General features: G+C 39.6%; 1 protein-coding gene, 1 long non-coding RNA gene and 1 other non-coding gene across 8 annotated transcripts in view; 1 reads left to right on the top strand and 2 right to left on the bottom strand.

Annotated features, from left to right (window-relative positions):
* Window positions 1-6121, top strand: part of ATP8B1 (ATPase phospholipid transporting 8B1) — a 107954-nt gene extending 101833 nt beyond the window's left edge. Inside the window, exons 24-28 of the mRNA XM_016129160.2 lie at window positions 247-330; window positions 979-1224; window positions 1548-1686; window positions 3400-3530; window positions 4748-6121. Of these exons, the coding sequence (XP_015984646.2) occupies window positions 247-330; window positions 979-1224; window positions 1548-1686; window positions 3400-3530; window positions 4748-4972 (825 nt within the window). The 3' untranslated portion in view covers window positions 4973-6121. The remainder of the gene's footprint in view (window positions 1-246; window positions 331-978; window positions 1225-1547; window positions 1687-3399; window positions 3531-4747) is intronic.
* LOC107502185 overlaps window positions 1-19670 on the bottom strand; it is a 29140-nt gene extending 9470 nt beyond the window's left edge. For 3 of the 6 annotated variants that reach the window (XR_004953745.1, XR_004953746.1, XR_004953747.1), the window contains exons 1-4: window positions 19185-19670; window positions 18219-18372; window positions 12571-12706; window positions 1043-1135 (exon numbers count right to left, since the gene is read on the bottom strand). This is a non-coding gene — a long non-coding RNA (uncharacterized LOC107502185). The remainder of the gene's footprint in view (window positions 1-1042; window positions 1136-12570; window positions 12707-18218; window positions 18373-19184) is intronic. The other 3 variants (XR_004953742.1, XR_004953743.1, XR_004953744.1) reach the window with 2 other exon arrangements.
* LOC118610179 lies at window positions 18952-19085 on the bottom strand. Its single transcript, XR_004953833.1, has one exon. It is a non-coding gene; the product is annotated as a small nucleolar RNA SNORA5 (small nucleolar RNA).
* Window positions 19671-21941: the final 2271 nt, after the last annotated feature.

Here is a 21941-nt window from a genome sequence, read left to right as displayed (position 1 = left end):
ATCCCCCCACTTATTGAAGGGGAAAATTAGTTTCTGTGGAACGGTCTTTGATTCTGCCCATTACACAGACATAAACTCATGCCTTCTTCAGGTGTGAATGGCGGTGGGGGGTGGGTAGTGTTTACCCTGGCAGGAGAAGTCCCCACTCAGCCTGGGGACATCCCTGCTTTGAGAGGGCACCTGAATGCCTGTCGAGGAGGCTGGCAATATTTCCTGGTTGACACAAATTCTGTAATCTCCCCGCAGACTGCATACGAAGACTGGTTCATCACCCTCTACAACGTACTGTACTCCAGCCTGCCCGTGCTCCTCATGGGACTGCTGGACCAGGTGAGAGCCTTGTGCTGACAGGGACACTCTGGACAGACTGAGCGTGCCTCTCAGAGAAGTTCAAAGCAAATATTTCAGTGGTTTTCACTTCATTCTGAGTAAACCCTGAGCAACAGGAGTAACTGCTGTGTTTCTTGTCTTATAGTAAGAGGATTTCTGTGCCCGGGTTGGCAAGAGTTTAGTATCTTCCTTTTGGACACTAAGACTTTCCTGATAAGACACTGACAGTACAGCATGTCTCTACAATAATTCATTCATTTTAAAAGAACATTAACACTTCACAAAACTTGTGTATAATTCCAAAATTAGTCCACATTCTAATAATAATTCTTAGAAAATAACTTTCCCGAAGAATTAGAAAGTATATATTCTCAAGAGGTTGTAAAAATAGCCTCCCTATATTTTTTTGACATTACTGATTCGCTTATGTTCCATTAATAGTAAAATAATACACTTGTACCTAGTCTGTCTCTGATTAATTTTCAAAAGATGGTAATGAGGTTGATCTCTGCACAGTGAAACTATTCAGGACTTGTTTAGTTTTTCTCTTCCCAAAACAAGGTAAAACTCTCTGTGCCATATAAGTTGTAACATTTCTGAGTTGCTTCCTGATGGACGGTACACACTCTAATTGTGTTTTCCCTTAAGGATGTGAGTGACAAACTGAGCCTCCGATTCCCTGGGTTATATATAGTGGGACAAAGAGACTTACTATTCAACTATAAGAGATTCTTCGTCAGCTTGTTGCATGGGGTGTTGACATCGATGATCCTCTTCTTCATACCTCTCGGAGCTTATCTACAAACTGTGGGACAGGATGGAGAGGCACCTTCAGACTACCAATCTTTTGCTGTCACGATTGCTTCTGCTCTCGTAATAACAGTCAATTTCCAGGTATGTGGTTTTAGTCACCTGTTTTCAATTGAAATCTGTTGGTACCTGTATTTCTGTACATAGGACAGCATGCTCATCCACCTGGCTCCCTCTCTCTCTCTAACTGAGCCTGTGATACTATATAAAATATGAATGCTGTTTCTACCCCTTAAAACCAAGCATATTTCCTATTTCTTGCCTGAGCAAGGATAGTTTCTGATTGTTCAGTACTCAAGCCAAATCCTGCCTAAATTGCTCAATTCTGTTTTCAGAATCCTTAGATCCTTTTTATTTCTTGCTAACTCCCCAAAGTGAGTGCTCATTTTTCTCTGGTTTCCCAACAGATTGGCCTGGATACTTCCTATTGGACTTTTGTCAATGCTTTTTCAATATTTGGAAGCATTGCGCTTTATTTTGGCATCATGTTTGACTTTCATAGTGCTGGGATACACGTTCTCTTTCCATCTGCATTTCAATTTACAGGTTGGTATCTTCTAAATTCCAAAAATAAATGTACAGAAAAATATCAGAGTCTAATATAACATCTGGGTAAATAAAAATAAACTGTAAATTAGGGCTAGTTAAATTAATGGCCTGCATGGAAACCGCCTGGTGGCGGTGGGTTTGAGGGGTGGTAACGTGATGGGGGAAAGCAAATTAAACTCAAGATATAATTGTACACCTGTTAAGTCAGATCAAAGCTCCCTGCCTCCCTCCCCCGTAAAACCTAACATTGGTAGGTTATTGGGAAATTTAGAATACATGTATTGCTGGGAGCACTATCATATAGTTTAGTAGTTCCAAAACACTATCTGGAAGTACACAATGAACTATAAAATTTTGTACATTCTGACCAGTACTTCGACTTGGGGGAAACACGCTAAGATAACAACACACTAAATTTTGGAAAGGTTATCTGTACCAAGATTGTAGTTCAACATCTCTAATTGTTTTTCAAAAACGAAAATAACCCAAAGACCTAAGAATATCAACTTAGCTAATCAAAGTATGAATCTCATATGATAGAGTTCTAGAACTCAAAAGTGGGCTATATCATTGTAAATATATAGAGAGAGCAATAAATAAACTTATAAAAACAAAATAGTTTACAACTGTATAAAATATATGAAAACTGACAAATGCTAGACTGAATCTGAGCTGGTGTCATAAATATTATTGTAAAATATCATGGATTGGAATTTATGAACTCACTTTGAATAGAGTAGCTTAGATTCACAATGTTAAAAAAAAAATCCTATAAACTTGTTTCCCTATAAAAGATTAGCTTTTCTTTTTTACATTCAGTTGTTGGCTTGTAAAAGACAGTTGCTATGGTAACCCTTTTCCTCGTGGGATTGAGCTCATTTTTTTATCATTGTGTTTTCTCTTTACCGTTTAATATTTTTAGCACCCAGTGACTTCTTCTCATAGTGAGTGGTTTGTAAACCCATCCTTATTTAGCAGTGTAAAAATGACATTTAAAAAAAGACTACTATTTTTAGAAACTTACGGTATAAGTACAGAGAATATTGACAAATTGGGCTCTAGTATTAAAATTGATTTGTATACATGATGACCTGATTGTGTTATAGAACTGAATTATTATTTCCTCTGACATAAAAATCGAGAAGCTGTACTGCAGTGGAAAAATGGCCCGGCTCTCATCAGACAGATGTGGGTCTGAACATTCAGAAGTTGCCATAGCTATTTCTCTTACCATGGGGCAAATTCCTTCTCCATGACTCAACTTCCTTCCATGGTAAAGAGGAGAATACTCATTTCTCCGAACTGATTAAATGGCACAATCTGTATAAAACGCCTAGTAAAAGGCCTATAACACAAGTGGCAGTGTCAGTTGTTAATATCTGAAGTTTCAAACGGAAACTATAAACTGCAGAGGGCTTTTTTAAGTTCTTTAAAAGATGAAGTACAGATTGCCTAAGTTTGCATTTTTAATCAGCGCAATGTCAACAAATGCTTTTTTTTTTTTGCTTGCTTATGCACATTTGCTTTGTTCCAAAGAATTTACCTTCCAAATTTTGCTTTGCTAATCTGATTTTAAAATGTTCATTTCTTGAGCAGTGATGGGATGTTTTGTAAAACTTTACTGCAGAGAATCCATTTATGGATTATGGAATAGGGACTAAGCCTTAGAATGAAAGGACCACTGTGATCCAATCTCCATGTTTCTTACAGGCACAGCTTCGAATGCTCTGAGACAGCCATACATTTGGCTGACCATCATTCTGACGGTGGCAGTGTGCTTACTGCCAGTGGTTGCCATCCGTTTCTTGTCAATGACCATCTGGCCATCAGAAAGTGATAAGGTACAGAAAAAATAATCCCGCTCCTATCTCTGAGTGCCCCTCACAGAAATCAAAAAAGCATTTTCCAAAAGCAGCTCTCCTGCAAAATCTAAGTTCTTGGGAAATCTGGTATGAACGTGTTTTATAACTGTTCTCTTTAACTCCATCTTGCAAATAAGTCCTTTGGGACTGTCATTTTTGTTGGACTTTTGTCCCCAAAATTATCAAACACAAAGAGGGAGAGTAGTATAGAACCCTCATATATCTGTCCTCTCAACCTAACAGTTATACTATTAACATTTTGCCATGAAAATAGGTTGGGGTTTTTTTTTCCTTCATTTAAGAAAAACTGTCACTTCTTGTAGCAGCAGAAAGCTGTGGCTCAGAATGGTTCACCACTAATGTGTCGTGTCAACCCACATAATAATCAGCAGACTTCGAGCTCTGTTGATGAGCAACTTACTATCAAAATGGGAGGGGGTTCTTTCCTTCTCTTCTCTCTGCTATCTTCATTATCAGCTTCATCTTGAATGAGTTATTGAATGATGGCTCTACAGTGGTTCCAGGCATGGCTTCCTGACATGTCAATGTCCCCAGGGAGATACATGACTTGATTATACTATCGTTTTCTCTTAGGAGCCTCTACACCTTGCATGGAAGGGCCCAGCACACTCCCCCTGGTCTCCTGAGCCAGAATTAGGTCACACGCCCATTCCTGGCCTAGTACTGAGCAAGGGAAATCGATGAGTCCCACCCCTGGGACGGTGTCCCTGTCCCCGTCCCAGGAGGAATGTGGCTGTATGGTGGGGAGAGGAGGGACCTAAAACACTCAGTTTCCATCAGGAAAAAGGCGAGAGTAGATGCCAGACAGGCCGGCTGCAGGGCCCCCTGGAGCCCCCTTTTCCACTGACAGTGTGCGCAGCAGCAGCGAGGGAAATTTTCTCCTGAACCTGAACCAGTCTGATCTAGGAACGGAAAGAGTGAACTTCTTCAAAGCTGAGGTTCCCCATTTCCTGCCTTCGAGACCTGGGGAGCCTCCCCTAAGCGCCCTCTCTCCATTTCCTCACCTATAAAATGGGGACAGAGATGCCCACCGCAGAAAGGTGCGGGGAAGCCCGGCGTCGGGGCCGCACTCCCGCGTGCTCCCGCCCACCTCCGCTGCCGCCCCAGGCCGTCGCGTCCGCTCCCTCGGCCGGCCAGTGCTCTCCAGCCCGGTCCCCTCTCTCTCCCTCCCGTAGATTCAGAAGCATCGCAAGCGGCTGAAAGCGGAGGAGCAGTGGAAGCGGCGGCAGAACGTGTTCCGCCGCGGCGTGTCCTCGCGGCGCTCGGCCTACGCGTTCTCGCACCAGCGCGGCTACGCGGACCTCATCTCCTCGGGGCGCAGCATCCGCAAGAAGCGCTCGCCGCTGGACGCGATCATAGCGGACGGGACCGCGGAGTACCGGCGGACGGTGGAGAGCTGATCACACGAAGACAATGTCTTTTTTTTTTTTTTAATGGAACTCTCAGGACCATTTTTTAAGCATCAAATTCGTCACGAGGATGTTGAAGACATAACCTTGGTAACAAACGACTTGGGCTGGACTATTAAGCAACAGCAAAGCCAAGAATGCCTTTTTAAAAAGTCCTGTTACTCAACTGTTTAAGTTCATCATGACTCAAAGGGAACATTTTAACCCAGTCTCAACCTGGGACCACAGAATTGGAAAACGTCTTATATTTCAATTGAAATGGTAGTGCATTGTAAAATTACAACCAGATTTTCCAGTCTGGGATCTTCAGCGAGAACTTCCCAGAGGCTCCTTGTTTTCTAACAGGCCATCTTCTAACAAAGATCTTTTATTTATAATGTTGAGGACAAAAGATTCGTCAATGGCCATCACCTGGAAGCTAGGAGGTCTGACACATTTTCCAGAGCTGACGATGCGCTGCATGGTTTCACACTCATATTGGTTTAATAATTCAATTCAATCAAGGAATATTACTTCAAATTTCATAAGTATAAGGTTTCAGTCTTTTCGTTTACTATGAGGTTAAAACAGCACATTACATATGTTTATTCTTACTATCAAATATTCTTTTAGACACTTCACGTAGTATCAGGTGAGTTTATCACCTACTTTCAGAAAAAATGCACTTAAAAAATTTTAAAAACTGAGGATATCAGTGATAAATTGCAGAATATTTTGCAAAGCTTTCTTTTGAAAAGCAAACCTCGTGCCTGCCTGTATGTAAAGTATTTTTAAAGGATTTGAACTGAGACCTCACACTCTTTTTCACTTGAGTTACGTCTTGAGAGAAAGGCTGTTGTCGGTAGCCACATTTCTAAGACTGAGGCCAGAGTTATTTTTCCAGAGGCTTTTCTCATTCTACATCTTGCACGTAATTTCTGTACTTTAGTGAAGATATAGAAGTGTTTTCAAGAATTCTCTTCTTTACCACTAGGCTGCTTATGTTCACAATAATTTGTCCCACTGAATTCCTACTAGGAAATCTCAGAATGTATATAGTTCATTTTCTAGGTATAATAAAAGAATGTATGGCTCTTTATGGAAGCAAATTTCTGAAAGTTTACAACTTTGTCTTGTAAATAAAAAAAAATTGTACGTGTTCGTGTTTGTGTGTGTGTGCGTAAAGAAAAGTTAGCTTGTGTAATTCAGGTTCAGATTTCTCTCCGTTTTGCGAATTGTGGGAAAGGTCGACAATGCAAATGTGTCAAAGACTTACATTGCTGGGTGCAATATTAACAATTTTAAAATGCAAATTGCTTTGGATAAATTATTTCTACATTCTGTAAATCTGAGATTTGATGTATATTTTTGTTTAAAAAATAAATACTTTAGTAAAATCTTTGGAAAGTATAATCTTTTAAAATATCCTCTAAGTTAGGTTGTTTATTTTACAGTTGTATATACGATGTAAGAACCTAGGCTGGCAAGGTTTCTAAAGGAACTTGGCAGTGCTCTGATGGTGAGAAATAAAGTTAGGGGCAAGGAACCATGTGTCAGGGGAGAAGTGACTGAGAATGAGTGATCAGACTTTAAAGGCAGATGGCATAGATTTATAGTTGGTATTAATGTGTCCGGGGAGGGTGCATCTTAGGGTACTTAGATAAGGGACAATGTTTTCAAATGACATCAACCTTTTTGGAGCCAGAATAAGAGCAAAGGTAACCCCTGACTGAAAGCAGGGGCTGGGAAGTGAGCAGGCGAGTCCAGAAATACACAGTACAGAGTTGGTATTAAAATGAGCAAAGGGGAATTAGGTCATGGAAGGGCCAGAGAGCAGGTAAGGAGGACATAGGAGGCCTGAGGCTTCAGGCTGGCGAGGGGAGGGTTGAGTCTGCTGATCTGGCTGCAGGACAGACTGTCAGCTCCTGGGACAGTAAGGAAAGCTGTGACCCTACTAGGCAAATGTGACTATGCCACAGAGGAAGTGCTTCTCTGTAGGAAGACAGAGACTTCTTTGGGAAACATAATTAGCAGCAGGAGATGAGAGAGTATCAGTCTGGGGGTGCTTTTTAAAGTGGGAAAACAGTACCCCCCTCTTTGCTATTCCACAGCTGAATTTCATGTCTACATAGGGGCAACCCTTTCAAAATGGGGTGTGCGGAGACAGGACAGATGAGCTTCTGCAGTAGAAGTGATATGAGAAAAAGTCCGAGCAGACCTGGGAGATGCTCTATAGGAAAAAAAAAATAGAGGCCTTTTTTTTACCCTGGGATATACTAATGTATGTAAATTGAGAAATAAATGTTTTTAACCAAAGACGACCGCCTAAAGGTTCTTACTGATGTTCAGTACCAGAAACTGCCCAGTAATGATATCCGAGAGGGATAAAACAGTTCCTAAGAGATTCCAATGTGATAGCAAAATGTACCCTAATGGAATCTAAGTGCATTTTAACAGTTGGTGGCTTTATATGATGTGAATGAAACTAAAAAATCCTGTCAGAATCTTAGAAAGTTATGGCTACAATAAAACTTATGGTGCATTTATGAGTACAAAGAGTCCTGCCAAGACACAAGAGCAAAACAAAGCTTATCTAGGGAGAAGTGGAGGCTGGGACCATTAGACATAAACATGGTAAAAAGGACTTTCTTCACTTGAATAGACATTTCTCCAAAGATCTATAAACAGCCAATTAGCACCTGAAAATAGTCTCAGCTCACTAGTCATTAGGGAAATGCAGATCAAACACAATTCGACACCACTTCACACCCACTAGGATGACTATTAAAAAAAAAAAAGTAAGGAGTGTTGGCTAGCAAATGAAGGAGTTGGAATCCTCAAACATTGCTGCTGGGGATGTAAAATGGTATAACTACTATGCAAAACAGTTTGGCAGTTCCTCAATAAGTCAAACAATTATATGACAACAACAAAACTCATATATATATATATACAAATTCTTATTTGTACATATCTCCAAATTGAAAACATGTACTCAAATACTCATACACAAATGTTCATAGCAGCCCTATTAACAATAGCCAAAAGGAGGAAACAAACCAAATGTCTATCAATAAGTGATAAAATATGTATACTTATAATGTATATTATTTAGCCGTGAAAAGGAAGCCAGTTCAAGATAATTTAGGAGGACCCTGAACTCACCTCCTCCCATGGTCACACCAAATCTACAGCTACAAATGTTAAGGTTTCCTCTAAAAATACCCAAAAACTAGCTGAGTGATTCCTATACATTGAGTGAACAAGAAAAACCCCACATTGAAGCAGGTGAGTAAGGCTCAGACACAACAATCCTGCTGTAAACCCACTCCTGGCACTGTAACCCACAATGAAGAGAACTCAAAACCCAGAGCGTCTCCCTGAGGAGCAAAGGGTTTGAATCCTAGTAGTCCTATCCAACTGTTCTCAGCCAGCAGTACCTCCTGACCCCTGATCTCAAAGCTTGGGCAGTAGCCTTCCACAAAAGTAGTGCGAGCAACCCCCAACCTGTCCAAGAATACTACCAGCAGACACGGCAGAAACCCAAACTGAGCTGACTGGTGAAAAACCATCTCCGCCAAAGTGAATCTGTGAAGTCTGGAAGAAGAAACTGTTCAAAGATGATACCAACGTAGGGAATCAAGGACCATGAAATATCAGGTAATCCTGACACCAAAATGAAGATCTATGAGCTGTTGAACAAAAAATTCAAAATAGTCCTCTTAAAGAGGTTAGCGAACTATAAAAACACACAGACAACTAAAAATTAGGAAAACAGTTCATGAACAGTTCATGAAACCCTCAAAAAAAAAAAATTCTAGAGCTGAAAAATACAATGACTGAAGAATTCAAGAGGAAGTTCCAAAAGTAAATTTGACCACGTAGAAGAAAGAATCAATGATCTAGAAATCAGAACATATGAAATTATCCAATCAGAGGAGCAAAAGAGAAAAAGAATGACAATAAGTGAAGAAAGCCTATAGAACTTATGGGAGACAACCGAAATAAAGTATCTGCATTATGGAAATCCAGAAGGAGAAGAAAGATAATACATTAAATTGCCCAAAGACACAGAATTCTGAAAGCAGATAGCGAAAAAAGAGAAGTTATATACAAGGGAACCCCCATAAGACTATGAGTGAATTTCTCAACAGAAACTTTTCAGGCCAGAGAATGGGATAATACATGCAAAATATGGAAAGAAAAAAAAAATCAACTAAGAATTCTACACATGACAAAGCTGTCCATAAATGAAGGAGACAAAGACATTCCCAAAGCAAGCAAAAGCTGAGGGAGTTCATCACCACTAGATCTCTTACAAGAAATGCTAAGAGTTCCTCGAGTGGAAGTAAAAGGATGTTAATTAACATCATAAAAACATAAGAAGTTTAGTGTAAAACTCACTGGCAATGGTTACCATACAGTCACAGTTAGTTCTAAATATAATGGTGTATAATTTACCTAAAACTCTCGTTTAAAAGTCGAAAAATAAATGTAGTAAAAATAACCATAGCTACAATAATCTGTTACTGGTTACGCAATATAAAAATATATAAACTGTAACACTGATAACCTAAATCGTGAGGGGGAGAAGTAAAAGTGTAAAGCCTAGGAATGCTATTGAAGTTATCAACTTTAAAAAGGGTTATAATTTTAAGATACTCTATGTAAGCCTCCAGGTAGCCATAGAGAAAACCCCTACAGTAATTATACCAAAGAACATGATAAGTCAAGGCACACTAGTACCAAAACACATCAAAACACAAAGACAGTAAGGTAAGAAACAAGGAAAAATAGAACTACGAAACAGCTAGAAAACAATAAAATGGCAAGAGTAAATCCTTACCTATGAACAATTGCCTTAAACATAAATGGTTTAAATTTACCCATCAAAAGACACAGCCTGGCTACACAGATTAAAAAATTATAAGACCCAACAATATGCCACCTACAAGAGACTCACTTTAGTCTTCCGGATAACACATAGAAAGAGTAAAGAAATAAGAAAGGTATTTCAAGAAAATAGTAATCAAAAAAAAAAAAAAAAAAGCAGGATGGCTAAACTTATATCCAAAAAAAAACAGACTTAAAAAAAAAAAACTCAACGTAAGAAACATCCAAACCTATAAAGAATTTTTATTTAAGAATTTATTTGGGCTGAACTGACAACATATGCTGGGAAATAAGATCTCAAATGCTCTAGAGAATAAGTTTTACAATTTCTTTTATGTATTTGAAATTAAGGAAGATTATATGAGGGTGGGAGAAAGCAAAGCGAAAATTGTGTTACAAGATTATGTGCTTCCTTCAAGGGGTATTACTTCCAGCACTTGGAAGGTGTGTTAACCTACACATGCAGAAACAAAGGACAAGGCTGGCTCAAAAATCTTTCACTAAAGAAGTTAGAGGCCTGGCATGTGACTACCTACCATGACCTGCCCATTCAGGAATTTAGAAAAATTCCTTTTTCATTCACAATTCCCTCTTCTAGTCATAAATCAATCCAAAGGATGCATTTTCGGCCAACCTTTTGGTCAGATAGTGTGGTCTCACAGCACTAGGTAGATTCATTCCTAGGAAGTCTCAGTACTGACGGAGTCTCGTTGAACTGATGGACCACTGGGGATAGGGCAATACCCTAATCATGGGATGTGAGTAGAGATCAAAACTGCCCCAAAAGAGAAGGGCAGGTAAATGGAAAGCAGTCAGGTTTTATGGCCTTCATTGTGAAAAAACACTCTGGATCATTTCCACCCTGTGAACCATCGTGATCCGAGTTTTGCCTTCTTTCTCGTTTTTCTGTACTTGACATCTCATATAACATTTATACAAGCCACAAATTATACATCTCTTTTAACTTGGCAATGTTGTAAGGTGTCCCCTTTCAATAATGTCAACTCATAAGTTCCTTTGTCTAATTTAAGATTAGCTTAAAGGCACCGTGATGCATGAAGCAATATAGACACTGAAAAGTGGGGAACGCCGGGGAGCTGGGAAAAGAACCAGGTGCCCATCTTGGGTTTCCCGTAGCCTTGATTATTTGATTAATTTACAACCATAAAATACCGCTTATTTCACATTGCTTCCCCTGCAATTCCAAATCTTTTAAGTTGTTCCAACGGCCCTTATAAAACAGTGACAAGTTGTCCCCACACGTATTGAGCGTTTAACCCTTAAAACCTCAATTTCTAATGAAAACTAAGAAGTAAATAATTACCATTCTTTAGTTTGACAGATTAAGGAAAACATTTTATAACCTCTAGAAACATAATTCGTACACATCAAACTCAGTAATTATCATGGACATATTTTTGTAAAACCCAGGCAAAATAAAGAAATGTCTGTTTTACTTAAGCTAGCTTTTATTTACTAAGGATGAATCTTAAATCACATGAATTTGAAAAGCTTTTGAGTTATTTTCTATATTTCTGCAAATTTTGGAAAACCTAATTCTTACAAGCACTTGCCTTTGAATTAATTTTAACAATACCATCCAGAAGTAGAAATTTATCCCACATTTATAACATATATATAGACATACATGAACAGAAACAGAGACCTTTTAGTCATAAGAAAAATTATTTATAAAACAACAGCTGGATCCAAATTTTGCCATGGAGGCAGTTAAAATTTACATTGATCCTTGACAAGTCAACTTTCAAATGACCTCCCCACTTTTAAAATAAGGACAGCCATTTTTAATACTTCAAAAAACTGGGTTGATGATACCTAAACTACATCACAGGTTAACCCATTTATCTAAATCTTTTGAAGCTTCAAGAGACCAATTAAATGATTTTCATTCATTCTGCCTAATTTGACAGCCAGTTTTTTCTAACTGCACACACAAAAGTTAATTTAGAAGTAGCAGAGGATCCTCATCTCAGCCATTTTAGTATTAATGGAGGCTGCCTGTCCTGGGGCTTGTCAGCCTCGGAGGCACGATATCCCATTAAGTTAGCTTTTCTTTTGAAATCTGTAGACTCTGAACAAACTTCTAGGAATAACCAGCCTTAACGTGAACACATCCAGAGAAGCCGAATGTGGCAAACATCCCTATAGAACTGCTTTACACCGTAGAGAAAATTTTCCTCAGGCGACCCCACAAAGATGCTTAGTCTATCCAAGCAAGGGCCAGCAAGAGCTTACAGGACACCACCAGAACCATGACGCTTTACAAAGCATGAGCCCCTCTCTCGGGGAGAATCCGTCCCAGGGTGCCCTGCCCTTCTCCCCTGGGCTCCCACCAGCTTCCCCCGGATTGGGTGAGTTACTGGGTACTGCACAGCACCAGTCTCTACCACTTTGGATGTGGGGCTCTGAAACAACTGTCATCACCTGTTGGCCATTTGGGTTGGAGAAGCAAGTGTCCTTTCTCTTTCAGAGCTAAAGAGAGCGCAGTCTCTCATTTAACCAGCAAAGACTTTGTTCAGACTCTCAGTAAGCAATCCAATTAAAAAGCCTAAACTAAAAGCAGCAACTCATTTTTTTTTCCTTTCTTTAAGTTATCTCAACCCTTAACCACCTCGAAGATTTTCTGAGAACACTTCAAATAAAGTCAAGTACTGCTACTTATAGCAAGGAGAACGAGATTCTGAGAAGGGACTCACCCAAGTTCACACAATGCAAAGTGGGGAGCAGTCTGCAGCACAATGGGCCCCTGTGGGTACTGAGCACTGGGTCCAGGTCTGCAGGGTGGTCCAGGGTGGGCTTCTTCAGAAGCCTGCTGTGTCACACACCACATAACTGTAATAAATGACAGATAAGGTCATTATGTAATGATAAAAAGTCAATCCATCATGAAGATATGACAACTGTAAATATACCAGCTGCGAATATCAGAGCACTTAAATATATATAGCCAAAACAGGGCTAAAAGGAGAAATAAACGGCAATACAATAAGAGCTGGGGACTTCAACACCCCATTCTCAACAAGGGATAAAGCATCCACGCATAGAACCGATAAGGAAAGAGCAGATTTGGACAACAATATAAACCAAAGAGACCTACAGACATATACAGAACATTCTATCCAACAGCCAAGTACGCTTTTTTTTCAAACACACATGGAACATCCTCTAGGATAGATAGTATGTTAGGCCAAAAAACAAGGCTAAGCAAATTCACGAAGACTGAAAATCACACTCCATATCTTCTCTGACCACAATGGTGTAAAACTAGAAATCATTAATGGGAGGAAACCTGGAAAATTAATGAATACTTGGAAATTAAACAACACCCTCAACAACCAATTGATCAAAGAAGAAATTAAAAGAATATCCTGAGATAAATAAAAATGAAAACATACCAAAATTTATGGGATGCAGCAAAAGCAGTTCTGAGAGAGAAATTCACAGCAATACACGCCTAAATTAATTAACAAGAAAGTTCTCAAATAAACAACTCTAAGCCTTAAGGATCTAGAAAAATGAACAAACCAAGCCCAAAGTTAACGAAAGCAAAGAAGTAATAGAGATTAGAGGAGAAATAAATGAAACAGGGAACAAGAAAAAAATAGAAAAGATTAACAAAACAAAGAGTTGATTCTTTAAAAAGATAAGTAAAATCAACAAACTTATAGACAGACTATGGAAGAAAAAGGGGTTCTATGGAAAGTAACCTCACAGGGTAAACTTGTAACCACGTATGAACTTCACTTCTTTAACATGCATTCTGCTTTAATCCAAGCAAGCTTTGTTTAGCATGATAGAACTATGACTCCCATACATTCTTTCTACCAGATTCTCCTGCTGTATACAATACTGTGTGTCCACTTCTTTTCATCATTAAGACATTAGGTTCTGGTCAGTGTCAAACCCACTTAAGAATAAAGCTTCAGGTTTATCAAATGTATTTTAAGTCAACTGTAACTGAAAAATTTAAATAAAGAAGATCTGAAATTTATTTATTTATTTATGTAGATGGCAAAGTATTGTTTATTATGCAACGAACCTGTATCTGTGCTATAATACATGTCAACATTACCAGACCAAGAACTCATCACAATATTACCAAATCACAAAAAAAAAATTCAGAAGTTACAAAAATTAAAAGCTATATCATAGTTAAATTTCACAAAAAAAAGAAATGAAGGAAATGAGACTGTAACCAAAGTACACATCCAAGTAACTCATTTGCTGGCCATGTAAGAAATTTGATGTTGATTATAGCAGCTGAAAAAAATGCATTCAGAAAAAATAAACCTGTTTAAGACCATTAGCCTTTGGGTAAGAACAGCTGCTTAAAGTGTTGAGACCCCTGGGAACAACATCTATAGTCAATTTATTTAGTGAAGGCAAATTATTTTGAGTGGTTTTCCTTGGCTCTTAATAAGTTGAAAGTTTTCAGGATACTGTTCATTTGTTCCTGTTTACTCAAGGAGTCAATGTTTAAAGTGACTGGAGAATTAGCCTCTCTGAATGGGCTGCGTGAAACAGGTGAGAATATTTTTGAAGAAGCTGAGAAAACACTAATTCAATTCACCTGCAGGGAAATCAGCTATGCCGTGTTACAGCTTGTGGAAGTAAAAACGGGTTTACTTTGATAGATGTACACTTGTGAATATGTGTGTCTGGAAAGGTCTTTATTTCTTCATCATATCTAAAGGAGCGCTTTGCTGGATACATTATTCTTGGCTGGTAGTTCCTTTCAATTAATAGTTTAACTATTTGATTCCACTCCTTTCTGGCTTGTAAGGTTTTTGATGAGAAGTCCGACAATAATCTAATGGGTTTTCCTTTATAGGTTACTGTCTTTTCCGTGGCTGCCCTAAGAATTCTGTCTTTGTTTTTTGATAATTTTAATACAATGTGTCTTAGAGGCCTTCTGGGGTTGAGATAATTGGGTGTTCTGTTGACTCCCTGAATTCCAAGCTCCAGCTCATTCCTTAGATTTGGGAAATTCTTGTCAACTATTTGTCTGAAAATGCTTTCTAGTCCCTGTTCCTTTTCCTCCCCTTCAAGAATGCCCATTATTCTTATGTTTCCTTTCCTGGTGGTATCAGCTAGTTCTTGTATTTCTCGTTCATTATTTTTCATTCTTTGGTTTCTCTTTTTTTCTTTCCGAGTTATAGATTTCTGTCTTCAATATCACTGATCCTTTCCTCCTTTCGGTTGGCTCTACTTCCCAAGCTTGCTATTTCATTTTTCAACTCTTGCAGTGTCTTTTTTTTATATTTGGTTCTTTTTGAGGGTTTCATTCTTCTTGCTCTGCTTAGTTTTTTTCAGTTCCTAAAATTGTTGATATGGCTCATTCTGGAACTCACTGAGTTTTTTCAGAAGTACCATCCTGAATTCTCTGTCATTTAAGTCTCATATTTCTATATCTATAAGCTTATTTTCTGGAGATTTTTCTCTTTCTTTCTGAGCTGCCTTGTCATCTTGGTTGTTTGTGGTGCTTAATGGACTATTTCTCCACCTAGGTATTAATGGAAGTGTTTTCTGCTTTTTTCCCCGAAGGAAGAATTATTATATAAAGGTCTCTCTTTAGCTTGTTGCAAAGAAGGTGTTTTTCTTTTGGTTTCCAGTAGGTGGCGTCTAAGCCTCTTGGATCCCTGTGGTAGTTCTTATGTGCAGATCCCACGCTAGAAGTGCTGGTGCGCAGTTTGAGTGTTTCTTGTTGAGTTTTAGATGTTCAGCTTATTGTTCTTTCAAGGGGAGAAATCTGGGGACGTCTCTCACTCTGCCATGTTTCTGACATCACTCCAAAATCTGGAATTTAGAGAACAGCATAATGTACTGAAAAGAACATTTAATTTGGTGTCAAAAGACTAGCTATATGAACTTTGTAGTTACCTGAACCCTTTGGCCACATTTTTATTTTTTGGTCTATAAAATTTAGAAATTGTATTGAAGATCTCTAAAGGTGTATTCCAAAAGTTCTAACAGTCTATATATTTTTTTAATTTTACAAATACACAAAATTAGAATATTATCGAAAGCAATAACATTTGCCAACAGCACCATTTAACCTTACAGTGAAGGAAAAATAGAATGTTGGCCCCATGAAAAAAGTTGCAGTACACACACACACACACACACACACACGCACATGCGAATATTATTCGGCCATAAAAATGAGGAAATACTGTCACTTGCAACATCATGAATAAACCTTGAGGGCATTATGCTAAGTGAAATAAGTTAGACTGAGAAAATGAATATCGTATGTGGAATCAGAAAAAAAAAATCATAAAGAAAGAGGGCAGACTTTTGTTTACCAGAGGCAGGGGGTAGAAACTGGGTAAAAGTGGTCAAAGGCACAAACTTCCAGTGATAAGATAAATAGAGATCAGCGATGTAATGAACATGATGACTAGTTAACACTGCTGTATGATACATAGGAAAACTGTTAAGAGAATAAATCCTAAGATCTCGTCACAAGGAAAAATGTTTTTACTTTGTATTTATATGAGATGCCAGATGTTAACTAAACTTACTGTGGTAATCACTTCACAATATATTTAAATTATCAAGAATTTAACCTCGAAACTTGAATACAGCTGTTTACAATAAATGTAAGAGGAAGGGAAATTCTAACAGAGAAATCCAAACCTGCCAACCAAGTTTGGTGGTTAAAAACCCAGGATGATCCTGCCAAATTCAGCATATGGGTATCTCACTCCAGACAACGTCCAGTTGGAGAGATTATCAACGTTCCTTTGGCCCCTCACGCAGTTAAACAACAGCAGTCACTCTGGAGTCATAAACTCTGGAACATCTCCGTTTCGCTTCCACCAGGGGATTAAAGATATTGGATCTGGCATGTGGGGCCAACGTGGGTGGGTTCTCTGGCTCAGCATTTCTCATCGGGAATCAATTCTCCCAGGTAATTAGAATCAACTTTTAGAATAGAGATTGATTTACCAACTGGGAGTCATCTTGCACTTTCATTATAAAGTGTTTCTGCTGAGCCAAGCTGCATAATGAATAAGCCAATCTATGGAAATCCTATAGGAGGTTTCAGGTTACCATCTGCTTTGGGATTCCCACCTACCTTCCGCTACCTTATGTAAATTTTGTGCGACCAATATAAATATTTATGCTTATTGAAGAGTTTAAGAAAGGTACCATTGAGGACTATTTCTAAAGGTAGAATTTTGGTTCAAGCTTCTGGAAAACTTGCATCAAGATTTCATCACTGCAAACATCTTGAGGAAGTGTGGACCCAAAAGAGCACCTTTCAATGAACTGGGTTTGTCCAAGGCCGGGAGACTTCTCAGGATTTTGTGGCTTATGGTGAAAATACTTTCATGATCTGCTCTAAGAGCAAAAAACCTCACAAACCAAGAAACCATCAATCCAGGCTCTGAGACCCTCTGAAGACCCAGAAGAGCCTTGCTTGACTCCTGTTAATCTGAAACAATGATTGCTCTTCGAACTACCCTGGGGGAGTTCTTCCTCACCGCTTTCATTCTGCTTTGAAAACATCCCCATCTCCTTCTCCATTTGACTCTGCAGTCACCTGTCTTAAAGTCTATCCCAAATCCCACACTGTCCCCAGGACAATGGACTGAAGAAGTGAGGCTGATGTTAATCGTGCTTTCAGAAAGCAACGACAAGGCCTTTTGAGCCACGCTTCTCTTGCTTAGGCCCGCTTTCATGTCTGGAAGTGTACTTTCCCTTCTAATAAAACTTTTCTTTTCTACTGTAAAAAAAAAAAAAAAAGGAAAAAGAAAAAAGAAAAAAAGAAAGCAATGACAGGACAGGGTATACAAAGCCTGACGAGCACACAAGGACTAGGGTGAATCCTAAGTGCAAACGGAAGTCATGGAAGGTTGTCAGCTGGACGATGGAATGACTGGATTTGCGTTTGTACGCATTCACCCGGGTTGGAATGTAGACATTAGGCTGAAGAGCTGAGAGGGATCCGGAGGACAAGAGGAGGGATAGTATTGCACTGTAGTACTAGGAACGGCGGGGCACTGAAGCAGGAAAGTTCGAGGGTTCTAAGGGAAGGCTGCCAGAGAGCTCATCATATCTAATGGCTTGATGCAAGAGACAGGTCATTTGCTGAGAGCTGGAGCAGTGGGAAGGATGTGCAGTCTGAGAAATTCTGGATACTGGCCAGAATTCAGCAGGGGGGTGGTCTAAAAAGGGGTAGGGTGGGGAATGGCGGGGGTCCGCCAGCACCCCTGGGCAGTTTGGTTAAAGGCTTAAAGCTTTGATACACATAGACCAGGGGGGAAGAGAACAAGGATGAACTATTAATACCATTTATATTCTAATCCAGAAGGCTCACTGGATGCCAGGCACATACCTACTAGGCATTTCTGTATACTTGATCTCATATCGACCTCACAGCAACTTTTCCAGAGAAGGATTACCATCATTTTACAGTAGAAAACTGTGGCTCAGAAGGGTCACAGAGGCAGAAAATGAGTCCTGGGTCCTCTGGTAACGTACAGGCATACCTCGGAGACAGACCACCTCAGTAAAGTGAATATCACCAAAAAACAAACAAACAAACAAACAAAACGGTTGCAATCTTTAGGCAGGTGGTCTGGCCTTCGATTTGTAAAAAAGCGCAACATCTTTGAAGCACAATAAAGCTAAGAGCAATAAAACCAGGTATGCCTGTCTCTGGCTTCAGAGCCCCAGCTGCAGAGTTACCATTATTCACCCTCCTCGAAGAGTGGGCACCTAGCAACACTTTAAGAGCTCATTCATTTTTAATTTTTTAGAAAGCGATTATACATAAAGTGCTTACAAACAAGCAATTCAAAACATAAAGGAGCCTGGGAAGCACTGAAATAAACAAGCAAACCTAAGTGCTCAAATTTAACTCTACAACAAAAAAAGTTTACGTTCCAGTTCCTTAATCATTACAACGAAATTACCAGCTCCACTTCTGTTTCCAGTATCAAGCCAATTGTAAATATTACTGAGATTTTTTTTAATTGATGTATTAATTTTTTTTAATATTTTTCTTTTACCCTGGGTTTTACCGGGTGGCCCACCCCACCACTCCATCGGCCTCCACGTCTAGAGCTTGGTGTCTGTAACCAAATCTATCCCTGAGGCCCAGCAGAGGGGGTCAGGGCCCATGAGTCACAGTGTTTCTATGGCAGCCTTTTGGGCCAGCGCCGGCCATGGGTGTGCAGGCACCGAATTTGACACGGCTGCGGGACGTATTCATTAATTAAATTGCAAACACTGGGCCTCCCCCCAACCCCACTCCCGTTCCTGGCCCTGGGAGGAAGAAACGAGCCCTAAAAGCACTTACAGAGATTTTTGCCTCTTCTCTCCCGGAAGATTGTTTTGAGGAGTACATAACAGTGCATGAGAAAGCTCTAAAGACGTCTGTGGATTTGCTCGGACCTAGTGCCGGAAAAGCAGCCCAGGGGTCCCCTCCTCGTCTGAAGGTGTACAGCGAAACCCAAAGAGCATGACCACGTGAAGGAAACCCGGAAGTGTCCCGGAAATAACATGGCTGCACCAGCCTCACATACCCTGAGCTTGAGCTGGCCATGCTACGGTGGCTTGTGGAGGTCAATACACTGATAAGACAGCGATCAGCCCCTGTGAAAGCAGTGCTACCCGACCACTTTGTTTTTATGGGTGGAAACTGAGGGTAATGGGCGCTGGTCTGCAAGAGCTATGTTCCCTTCCCTCCCTTCCCATTTCCTGTGGTTTTCACTGGTGTTATAGAGAGGTATAGTCCTTCCTTTGGGCAATGAACAGTAAAGATTCCTGCCTACTAGATTCAGTGCAAATCATAGCTATCTCAATTATTTCATGGAAATGAAATTACCTGGAGACTTCTTTGAAATCTACCCCCAAAATAGTAATGTGCATTCCACTATGGGGAATACTGTACCCTACATTGGCTACTGGTTTAAGGCATATATAGTACCCTTGAAGAGTGTCATAACTGACCCCCATTTCAGCTATTCCTTTAAACCAGCTTCTTCTAGGCAACGGGGCATGTATCAGTCTACTATTGCCACAATAAAACTGTATAGCACAATTCTCTAAAACCCAGAGGCAACACAGCAACCATTTATTCTCTCAATGCATCTGAGGATCAGTTGATCTGGATGGACTGAGTTCAGTTGGGCTTGGCTTCAAGCTATACATTCTTACCTTCCTCAGACCAGTGGACCAGTTGAGGCATGTTCTTCTCATGATGATGGCAGAAGCAAGAAAATAAGCTCAAATTACCAGCACAGTTGAAATCTTTGCTTGTATCACATACCCTATGATCAAAGAAAATCCACGTGGACAAACCTAACGTAAATGAAGCAGGGAAGTATATTTCCCCCATATAAGAAAGGGGAGCATGTGTGACTATTTTAAACAATAATTTAACAGAAAGCCCATTGGTAAATCAGTGAATTCCATAGGTATGAGACTATCATCACATTTCCTTCTATGAAAATATGTTCCTTCAATAAAATGCATAGACGAAAACATAGGAACTAATCTCAAGGACTTTGGACTTAAAGAGGAATTTACGAATTCGATCTCAAAAGCAAGGGAAATAAAAGTTAAAATAAATGAATGGGGCTACATCGAATTAAAAAGCTTTTGCTCAGCAAATGAAATTATCAACAAGCTAAAGAGACAACCATCAGAATGGGAAAACATATTTGCAAGCAACACCCCTGATGAGGGCCTAGTATCCAAAATATACAAAGAACTCATACAACTCAACGACAACAACAACAAAAAATCCAATCAAAAAGTGAGCAGAGGACCTAACAGACACTTCTCTACAGAGGACATACAAATGGCCAACAAATATTTGAAAAGATGCTCGACATCACTAGCTATTAGGGAAATGCAAATCAAAACCACTATGAAAAACACCTTACACCTGTTAGAATAGCTATCATCAACAGGACAGATAATAACAAATGCTGGAGAGGATGCGGAGAAAATGGAACCCTCATACGCTGCTGGTGGATCTGCAAATTGGTACAGCCACTATGGAAAACAGTATGGAGATTTCTCAAAAAACCAAGAATTGATCTACCATATGATCCAGCAATCGCTCTACTGGGTATTTACCCCAAAGACTCCTATCTGAAAAGATATATTTGCACACCGATGTTCATAGCAGCATTATTCACGATGGCCAAGACATGGAAGCAACCAAAGTATCCTGCCATAGATGATTGGATAAAGAAGCTGTGGTACATGTATACGATGGAATATTGCTCAGCCATAAGAAGAGATGAAATACAGCCATTTGGACCTCGAGATAATCATGCTAAGCAAAATAAGCCAAACAGAAAAAGTCGAAAATCACACAATATCACTTACATGTGTGATATAAACCTAAAAGCAACAAAGGAACAGGACAAACAAACAGAGACTCACGGACATGGACAATAGAGTAGTGGTTACCAGAGGGTAGGGGTTGGGGGTAGGGGGGAGGTAGATGGGGTAAAGAGGGTCAAGTATGAGGTGACAGAAAGAAATCTAACTATGCGAGGTGAACACACAGTGTAAATATATATATGTCTTACTGTTATAGTGTACAACTGAAACTTATTGGATTTCGTTAACCAATGTCACCATAAAAAAATTAGTTAAAAAAAAAAAAAGAAAATATGTTCCCTGGTTAGAGAAGATGCCGTTACCGTGGAGATGGATATAGCATTCTGTAAGTTCACAGATGTTGGTGCTGCAGGCAGGGAGGGCACATCTCTGTGTGGACTATGACTCTATAGTTGAAACACATATTGCTCTTCCGCCACGTAGCCAGCTGGTTCCCCCAGAGATTTGTGTTCTATCAGGTTATCAAAGTTGGCTTCTGCTATTGGCAGGCCGAGTTGTCTCAGTGGCAGTAGCAGCCAAATCAGAGTTGATGAAGAGTAGTCCAAGAGGTCAGACCTATGCACGGCCTCCATCCTGTTACTATACCCACTTTATATATGTTTTTTCTGAACAAGCACTGGAGTGTTTTGGGGAAAAGGCCAGTGTCCACAGAGTATGGAGCCCTCCATATTAAATGTCTCCTAATGGACATTTTCAT

Source organism: Rousettus aegyptiacus, unplaced genomic scaffold, assembly GCF_014176215.1.
Source record: "Rousettus aegyptiacus isolate mRouAeg1 unplaced genomic scaffold, mRouAeg1.p scaffold_m13_p_12, whole genome shotgun sequence".
Classification (NCBI taxonomy): Eukaryota; Metazoa; Chordata; class Mammalia; order Chiroptera; family Pteropodidae; genus Rousettus; species Rousettus aegyptiacus.
This window is presented reverse-complemented; position numbering and strand designations above follow the sequence as displayed.